General features: G+C 46.5%; 6 protein-coding genes across 6 annotated transcripts in view; 3 read left to right on the top strand and 3 right to left on the bottom strand.

The window, feature by feature from the left end:
* The window catches only part of Pmar_PMAR024753 (hypothetical protein), a gene marked incomplete at both ends in the record, with an annotated part of 239 nt that extends 133 nt beyond the window's left edge, over positions 1–106 (bottom strand). Inside the window, 2 exons of the mRNA XM_002764546.1 lie at positions 1–11; positions 95–106. The exon at positions 1–11 is cut by the window's left edge and continues 4 nt beyond it. Of these exons, the coding sequence (XP_002764592.1) occupies positions 1–11; positions 95–106 (23 nt within the window). The remainder of the gene's footprint in view (positions 12–94) is intronic.
* Positions 107–225: 119 nt separating this feature from the next.
* Positions 226–1,004, top strand: Pmar_PMAR024752 (hypothetical protein; the record flags this gene model as incomplete). The annotated part of the gene is made up of 3 exons (XM_002764545.1): positions 226–285; positions 465–498; positions 931–1,004. 3 exons carry the CDS (start codon positions 226–228, stop codon positions 1,002–1,004), a joined length of 168 nt encoding a protein of 55 aa, XP_002764591.1.
* A 271-nt stretch (positions 1,005–1,275) lies between these two features.
* On the top strand, positions 1,276–2,285 carry Pmar_PMAR024751 (Late embryogenesis abundant protein, putative). The gene has a single exon (XM_002764544.1). The coding sequence runs from the start codon at positions 1,297–1,299 to the stop codon at positions 2,221–2,223; it is 927 nt and encodes a 308-aa protein (XP_002764590.1). The 5' UTR covers positions 1,276–1,296; the 3' UTR covers positions 2,224–2,285.
* Positions 2,286–2,494: 209 nt separating this feature from the next.
* Positions 2,495–3,940, bottom strand: Pmar_PMAR024750 (merozoite surface protein 2, putative; the record flags this gene model as incomplete). Its single annotated transcript, XM_002764543.1, has 3 exons — positions 2,495–2,551; positions 2,656–2,737; positions 3,423–3,940. The coding sequence occupies 3 exons, from the start codon at positions 3,938–3,940 to the stop codon at positions 2,495–2,497; spliced, it is 657 nt and encodes a 218-aa protein (XP_002764589.1).
* A 332-nt stretch (positions 3,941–4,272) lies between these two features.
* Positions 4,273–4,759, top strand: Pmar_PMAR024749 (hypothetical protein; the record flags this gene model as incomplete). The annotated part of the gene is made up of 2 exons (XM_002764542.1): positions 4,273–4,374; positions 4,673–4,759. The coding sequence occupies 2 exons, from the start codon at positions 4,273–4,275 to the stop codon at positions 4,757–4,759; spliced, it is 189 nt and encodes a 62-aa protein (XP_002764588.1).
* Positions 4,760–6,835: 2,076 nt separating this feature from the next.
* Positions 6,836–7,638, bottom strand: Pmar_PMAR024748 (longevity assurance factor, putative; the record flags this gene model as incomplete). The annotated part of the gene is made up of 6 exons (XM_002764541.1): positions 6,836–6,916; positions 6,962–7,098; positions 7,151–7,258; positions 7,306–7,413; positions 7,460–7,541; positions 7,597–7,638. 6 exons carry the CDS (start codon positions 7,636–7,638, stop codon positions 6,836–6,838), a joined length of 558 nt encoding a protein of 185 aa, XP_002764587.1.
* Positions 7,639–8,964: the final 1,326 nt, after the last annotated feature.

Below are 8,964 nucleotides of genomic sequence, written 5' to 3'. Positions count from 1 at the left end.
GCGACCACGGCCTTAAAAGGGCCGCGCTCTACCGACTGAGCTATAGAGGCTTGAAAAATATATAGAATCCTTCAGCTCCGTTCGGTTCAAGTACGTTCTCAATCATACCCTATATAGCCGCTTTCTATTAGCGGGAAATTGAGCTCTATAAGCAGCCATCCGAAGTCATGCTGTTCTCGTCTCCAGATATCAAGTGGTCAAACCAAGAGCCTTGGAGGAGATCAGATGGCAACCACTGATCATACCAATGAGCTGAAGAACTTCGTGGAGGTGTTGAAGGGCAAGGTGCTATGCAAGATTAATTTCCTGGCGTTTCCTGGTTAATGGTGGCGCGCGTAGGTCGATACCCTCATGGATCAGCAGCGTTACAGTGTCGCAAGGGAAGCTGTGCACCGCAGTAAGTCCCACACTCGTCGTTCACGTGCGATTTCGGATATCCGACTTTATTCCGATATTCATAACAGATACAGCGGAGTCGACGAACTCGAGGGTCCTTTGGTGGGCGGTAGCTCAGCTATGCAGTGTTTTGATCTTGGCGTGTTTACAGTTGCACTACATGCAATCCTTCTTAGAGATAAAACAGATTATTTGAGCGTTTAACATGATACCCATAGACGATAAAAACTCTGATTTCTAAGGTGAAGCGTTGTGTTGTCCTAGGATTCCAGATGTATCATCTAGGTCGGAGTCGTTGCTCGACCACCACGAGTTTAACGATTTTGCGAGCGCGAAGCTTGTTTTGGAATTACGGTGTAGCTGGATGTCGCATTCTCGAAGCAATACGGCGATGCATTCGTTACGGATCGCCGAGGTGGGTGCCACTTCTGTGCTTATGAAGCTTCGACACCATAGTCTCGCATGTGGAATTATCCCAAGCTGAGTGCTACGTCATGCGAAATGGGATATTAAACCATCCTCAACCATCCTCAGTACTCGACGAGTGCTACTTACAGCGCGACAATATTCTCGAGTCCGAAAGTCTCTTGGCTGTCAGAATCAAGTAAAATCTCCCACTGTGGACAGCTTCAATGATGCAGGATACAACGATAGAAGATATAACAAAAGTGGGTAGAGTTTACGAACAGCGGTGTATGCGAAGCGTCTGACGCTGGTCTGTCGATGGCAGGGAAAATGGTTGGATAGACTTTAAAGTTTCGCTGGCATGGGCGCGCGCTGATTCAAGCATCGTTTCGAACGTGTCATGAAACGTTCGGGCGAGCATAGCATTAATACTTGTTCTACCATACGCTGAAGATCACATTTTGGTGGTAGTAATTTAATTCTAATCTTACTCTTATGAGCGCTGAAGTTGCTGCTGCCCCTGCTGTCCAGCATCCCCAGGCTGTCAACACATACTCTGTCTCTCCCCAGGCCGGTGTCACTTATTCTACTCTTCCCCCGCAGGGAGTGACTAGTTACACTGTTGGTCAGAATCCTACGTCTACCTCGTATGTACCGCCTGATAATCAGCAATTTGCTCCTCAAGTCTACATGGATCCTGAGAGCATCAAGCACCAGAAGACGCAGAGTCTATCTATGCTTGACAGTCAATTAGGTATGGCGAAGGACTCGGCTAAGAATGAGTTCGAGCAAGCTAAGCAGTCGATCAACATGAAGGCCAACTATGATTTACAAACTACCACAAGTGCCATTGAGCAATCTCGCGCTCAGGCTTTGTTTGCTCTGGAGCAACAGCATCAGCAGCGACGAATGGAGATTGAGCAGAGAGCTCAAGAGCAGAGGATGCAGATTGAGGCCACTGCTAGTCAATTGTGCATGCAAGCTCAACAGCAGAAGCTTCAGAAGGAGATGGCTGACAAGATGGCTAAACTCCAGCAGCAACAGGCCGCCGAGCAGCAGAAGCAACAACAGGCTGCCCAGTCTGCTTCCTACGTTCCTGCTCAGACAACTTCATACGTTCCCCAGTATGTGACCTCTCAGACCGGCTCCTATGTGCCCCCTCAGACGGTTCAGTACGTGACGTCTGCTCCTACCGCTGGTCAGCCGACAACCTATTCATCTGGAGCTCCTGGTACGACTTACTCATATGGTGGTGGTGGTGGTGGTTACCCAGGTACCTCCGCGGGAGTACCGTCTTTCGGTACTTACAACATACAGCTCCCCCAGTACGGGCAACCTCAGGTTGTAAGCTCTACTCACGTGCATCCAACTACTACCACTACCACTACGACTTCACACCAAGCTGCCACTGCTCAGGCTTAGTTTTGTAATTGACTAAAGGGTTCCAAAGAACGCTTTCTGTGCATCATGTTTCAGAGAGGAAGGATACCCCAAGAGATAATGTTCTCAAGTGGTTCTTTATTGAGTTGATAGTATGAAGAATAATTCCGGAAGTCGATCCAGCCGTTGGTGGCCTATGAATGATTAGTTCGTTGTAAAACAGAGTACTGAACTAATCTTTATTTCTCAAATGTCTTTATTGGGTGGTTTTCATAGTATTGACGGTCACGAACTCTCACTTCACGAACTTCATTTATTGCCACATCAATTTCTCGATAATTGTAGTTATATAAAGCTTCATTCCGAGAAACTAACACGAGTAGGTCAATTGTAGAGCTATCAGCCGTGTATATAACCCCTCTTAAAATAACTGAGTAATCCTATGCCATTCAAAGGTTACGATTTTGGTCTTACAATTTTATGCGCGTTTATCGAGTTCATCTCCTTGGGGACTCGGTTGCGCGAGTCCCAGTCACTAGGATTCGGTACTGTGCAGCTGGATCAGCACTATTCCCCGAGACAACACGGAAGTATGGAACGATGCGCTAGAATTTTCTAGCCAAGCCCAGCATGACAATGATGGCGTACCATCGATGCCATAAGACCATTGCCATTCGCTCAATAAAAAACTCAATTGGATCATTGTGAGGCACGGGAGAGAGAATTGGGATAGACAGGCTACGGCACCTCTCTATATAGACCGTTTTTGCCCTGAATATAGGGTATTTTCTAGTGGTTGTTCTCTTGGAACAAGAGTGGTACTCTCCGTGAAGAATCTCTGATGTCTTGATGGCTACAACCTGAGTAGTAACATTCGCCGTAATGGATCAGACTGCAACAGTGCTTGCAGTGCCGACCGCAACTGTTGTAGAACTACCGCTGGGAGAAGCAGTAGCAGTCGATTGTGAAGTGGCGACAGCAAGAATGGCGATATGTATCATATCAGAATAGAATCCAGCTGAGGACTCGAGGGCCAATTTCAAACACGACATCAGATCGGTAAACGCACGGGTGATAACATTCACCTAGGATGTTATCCATACTTTAGTCATGCTCTCCAGCGGCAAAGATGAAGCTACACTATCCAATGTTACTTATATGTCTACAAAACGAAGCTGATCATGAGGACAGCAACTGTGCTGATGAACACCGCACAACGCGAAGCTCCAGAGTTGGGTGACGTTGTCGTCGTTTGAATCACTGTGGTCGAGGATGCCACCGTTGTGCTACGTAGACCTGTGGTGGACACCGCAGTTATCTGAACCTCCGCTTCGGCACTGGTGGTGGCAACGTCAGCGGCGACGGTAGGCGTGCTCGTACTCACGGCAATGTTGGTAGCGAAGCTGGAAGAAGTCGATGCAGTAGTCGATTGAATGGGAGTGGATGTGACTTCAGAAGCAGTGGTGGAGGGCACAGTCGTAGCCTGATTCTCAGTGACAGGAAGCGCAGTTGTGACTACAGCGGATATCGTAACAGCAACCGTGGGAGTTGTTCCATCAACCGTGGGAGTTCTTCCATCAACCGTGGTCGTACCAGCAACCGTGGTCGTACCAGCAACCGTGGTCGTACCAGCAACCGTAGTCGAATCAGCAAGGGTAGTCGTTGCAGCAGTAGTCACGTCAGTTGTGGTCGCGGTAGTAACCTCGGAAGTCTGTGCATTGGCTAGGGCAGCCAGACAAATGAGGACAAAGAAGTGCATTATGAAGCAGTCAAAAGGAACTGAAGAATCATGGCTTCATCGTGTAGTGGAAGTCGATAACGAAACACATACTCAATTTGACAATGAACATTATTCACCGAATAACCGATACAAGACGAAGCTAGCACTGATGGCAGTAGACTTTCAACAAACAGGAACTCTGAACAACAGGCTGCCATAGCGAATACTGAGAACAAAAATGGCGAAACCAATAAGCATGCAGCGATGTGTGATTCCCTGGTAGATCACCTATCACAGATAAGAGAGCGAAAAAGGGCTGCACCAACGGGGGTGCAGCCGAGGTACCAGTAGACCGTTCGGATGTAGGAAATATGCGCAATACAGTTGGAGAGGTCGGAGAGCTGCTGAACGGTATCGTATCAGAGTTCGATGGTCTCACCGAAGCCACTTCAGATCGACTCGAACTCGCCATAGTAGGGGAAAAACTGTAGCAAGAGTCTGAGTGGTCGTGTTTGTTGTATTGCTTACCAGAAGCCTGCTCGAGGCCAGCACAGTGGTCGATGCTGTTATAAACTGATTTACAGCAAGGGGCTGATCTCTCACATACTCCCCTGGGCTTGTGCGTAACAAGAGAGGCTTTCTAGAAGTAGACGAGCTTGTAGTTCCATCGGCGACAGTCGGGAAAGTGCTGCCAGATGCATTCCGATCATGAGACTCTAGAGTGGCAGTGGACCTAGATAGAACAGTAGTCAAACTCGTGGTAGATGATAGATAGGAACTCTCCGAAAAGACGTAGCTGTTGACCGTGATCGCGACGACAACACTCATTACTGCAAGACCAGAAGTACTGGGTCATAGATATGAAACCTACTACTCCCCAAGAGTTATGTAGACGAGTTGTCCGAATCCACTCGACAAAATTGAGTTCGGCTAATGCATGATGGTAGGAATCGCATTCGCTCGGCCGATCGTTTCAAATTGTAAATCTAGTCACTCCGAAACGCTGTTTCGAGAATAACCGCCCGCCTATTTCCTTGTTACGGCTTGAGAATCCGTAACCATCCCCCGTGCGTCCACGAACCGGTGGGATCAGGCGAGGCAGATAGGTCTGTCTCTGTCGGAAATCCCCGACAGTTTCAGTGGGTACCTGGGCACAGCTCTATCAAGGCCAGGGAACGGGCTTACAAGCTGGCAGCCAAGGTACCTCCACGAGGGAATTGTCTGCTGAGCCGAAAATAACCGTGAGAACCCTCTGGCTGTATCAAGAAGCTGGTCCTCTGTCACTGCGCAAGTGTCGGTCAGAAAAGAGGGCCAGTCTGGGCACCTCAGTCAATGACTCCTCTCATTTGCGCCCTCGTTTGTGGATCTGCGGTAGAGTTACGGCAGCTAGCATCAGTGCCGTGAAACAACCCCAACAATGGGGTAGTCAACTCGCCAGAGTGTGACTGTGGGCCGCCGATGGGGAATGCTAGGCACTACCTCCTCTCCTGTCCGTTCCTGGACAGGCTAGGCAGAGGATTGTTGAAGATTCCTTACCATTTATATCAATTGATACCTGATTTGAAGCGACGTCTTGCCTTCAATCAACTTTGTTTGGCCCTTATGCTGCATAAGGTATGCAGCTTCCTGATGCTCTTAGGGTTTTGTTGCAGTGCCGGCCAGGTGCAACTTTTTGAATTTTCCGCCTCTGTTGCGGTAAAAGGCCCACCATTGGTTACTTGTCAATAAACAGATAATTAGCAACTGGAGTCAAGGCCGGAGGTCTTCCTGACGGCAGCAGCTGGGACAAAGGCGGTCGAGAATGGGAGAAGCGATGAAGAAGTCGATCGAAGCCTTAGAGCTGGGAGACGTGATAATTCAATCATGGATTACTCGTTATTAAGAAGTCCTCAATAAGGACCCTTTCAATTGGGCCCGCTTTTTTTCGGAAAGAAATATGATCGCATAGGCCTATGAGATAGCAGCAACCGAATGTGGTATAGCATGATACACCTAGTCACGCTAGACAACAGATCATCATATTCTGTTCATTCAAAGAATTACGTCAAATTGTGAACGCGCAGACTTTTTGTCGGACCGCCCGTCTTCTATTCTGTCCATTCTTGAGGGATTAACAAGTGGACCTCGACTTTCTTACACTGCTAGGAGGAACTACCTCCACAGAGATGCACCGTTGGAATTGTAGCAGGCTATCGTGCATCCGCACTGGTGACCCGCGCTACCCTAATTTCAACACAATCCGAGCTGTTACATGAGTCAGCAAACCAATATGAGTAGAGTGAGAGTATCTCGCCTGCCGTTCCAGCTTAGCCAATGAAGAAGACAGTTTAGCGAGCTGGGAACCACTGTAGACAGTTCGAATTCAAAGGGACTAGGGCAGTGGAGACCGTGAATATCAAATCGCATGTGTGGCTATCTCCAATACATTATAATTACGGCAGATAACTTATCTGTCGTAATTATAATGTATTATCTCCCAAATCCATTCCGAGGTAATGTGTAATGCAATAATACGCTCAAGGGTGGTTAGTCAGTTCAGTTCTTAGAGTATGTTCCACATGCTTTTTGGTAAGTAGAGAAATCGGAAATTGTGTTTTCGGATTGTCCCTATACGATTTAAAGTCTACTATTTTGGTCTGCCGTATACGATTTAATGTTACTTCTATCGGGTTTCTTTTTGACGTTCACATTGTGATTTGGGAACTGTATTATATCAATTAATCTCATGTCCTCCTATGTGGAATCTGATACCGAATTCTCAGCGGTAGTAGGCTTGCCCATGCCCTTCACTGAGTAGAACACAATACTGATATACTAGATCAACAGAAAACTCATATCTCATCAACAATTGAAAAATATATCTTGTGGTGCATTAATCATTTCTTACACGTGTGGGTTGCCGTGACTCATTGATGTCATACAGCAAGCCAGTAATTACTGTACTTTCCGTTTGTGAGCGACGGGCTTCTTTCCCTTTGGCGGGATCTCTTCATCATCACTGCGAATATCACCTTCCTGAAGTAGATAGTATCCCTTGCGATATGAACATGGACCCATTACCGCGACAACAGTATGGTTTTTGATCGTCTTGAAAATCATCTTGATAATCATGCTAGCCCAAAGGATATGTAGGCATTGCAACAGCACTAGAAATAACGCCAGGACACAATCATTCAACGGCCGTTTGTATACAATAGCTGAGAAAATACCAAGTGAATTCAATACAACGTTTTGCTACATCACTCGTACCAAAAGTACAGGCAGGAATGACACATATCCTGGGGTACACATAGAGCCTCAAGAAAAAGAAGCCGAGGACGAAGTTCACAAAGGCGAGATCCGTTATCTTTTTCAACCCTACCAGTAAAAGACCATCGATTAAATGAATTTGAGGGTGTTGCTACTCTCATATTTCTCAGCGAGATAGCTCAACGACTTTGCGACGTAGAGAGGGACGTCACTGATGTTGTGGAGGAAGATAACGATCAGACCGATACGATGATGGCGGACATCTGAAGAGAACTGTTCGACGTCAAGTAAGGTGATGAAATAACCCACAGAAACTGCCCATCATCAAACTGATAGTAATAAGATGGTGAAAGAACATTTGATGGAAGTCCTTGCGAACAGTCTCGATCATCTGAGGGGCTCAACAGTAATGAAGAGAGAGTCAACTCGTCTGCCACGAAGCTTACAATGAAAGCTAGACAACTGCACCAGAAGCTTATCTCAACCATGTAGTAACGCTCGAGCTGAGAAAGAGCTATCGTAGCAACGCCATTCGGTGAAGTAGTACTCCAACAGAGAGGTGGTGGGCACTGGGGTCGAGGAATAGCATTTCGAGCGGATCCTTAAGGAGTGTGTGGAGACTGTACCATTGTTCATGTGAGATAACATAGAAACCATAGCAGCTCGTAAAAGAATGCCAACAACTGTACCTATACGTGATCGAATAATAACACATACACGAGAAATAACACACTAGCATTCATGTGATAAAATCGATAACAACAGAAAATCTCTACATTTCGTTGTTCCAGAGAAGAATGTAAAAATTGAAAAAAATCATGAGATACATCTACTGATTTTTGACGATCCGGGGAGCGCCGGCATAGCCCGGAAGCATCGTTCTCCACCATTTCCATCAGTTATCGGGAGTCCGAAACATCAGCCCCTTTGGAAAGTCAAAAAATTGCTTTTTACTAACAAGACACAGTGGAGATATTCCAGCGTTCCCTGATGAGACGAAGCGAAGGAATCTACTGTCCACATCAAAAATCGTTGAGAGAATCCTCCTGAAACCTACCACATGTTTTCCTTCAATTTTCGCAAGGTCTTCGGGGACAAGTCCTGAGGTATTATTTTATCGAACAAGCACGGTATGTTAGCGAAGACCCTATGGTAAGCCCCACTGAGTGTAAACCTTATCACCTAAAAACAAAGTGGCCATTCGTATTACCAGCTTTCAGGCTTATTACACATATCATCGCACAGCAACATGGGATGAAAATGTGGGGGCTACAATAAGACATGGGGAGATTTCCGATAACAACGACCAGCTAAAGGCATCCGACACATACCCCCATCATCGGGGAAGACAAGAACAAGGTGAGAGAACACAGACAGAATATACGCAGCCACATCGAATGAATATTTGAAAGCCTTCCAAGTGCGGGAGAGGGAATCTTCATATGCCCGCTCAACCCAACATGTTCTGACTCAGAGCTTTCGAGCTGTCCTCGGCAACAATAGCCACCGAGAGGCAGCAGTTTGTGGCAAAAGGGAAAGAATTAGTTGCAGGAATAAGGATAAAGGAAAAATAATCCGTGTAGTGCACTTTATTGCACGAAAGTACAATTAGTATTCCCAACACAGCCGCTACTTAGAATACAGTATGATTTGTGTCATTGAAGGACTCTTCTGTGCACCTTGATATGAAGTTATATTGATAGTTTCACGATGGAGGTGATGAATTCAATGTTTCTTTTAAACCCACCCTCTCCACCCTAAGGGAGTTTTGGGGACTAAGCTGTAGTATCAGTATTTTCAAGTTGCCGTGTTGT

The sequence above is a fragment of the Perkinsus marinus genome, assembly GCF_000006405.1.
Source record: "Perkinsus marinus ATCC 50983 genomic scaffold scf_1104296977064, whole genome shotgun sequence".
Lineage (NCBI taxonomy): Eukaryota > Perkinsozoa > Perkinsida > Perkinsidae > Perkinsus > Perkinsus marinus.
Note: the sequence above shows the minus strand (reverse complement) of the source record. Positions and strands in the feature narration are given on the sequence as shown.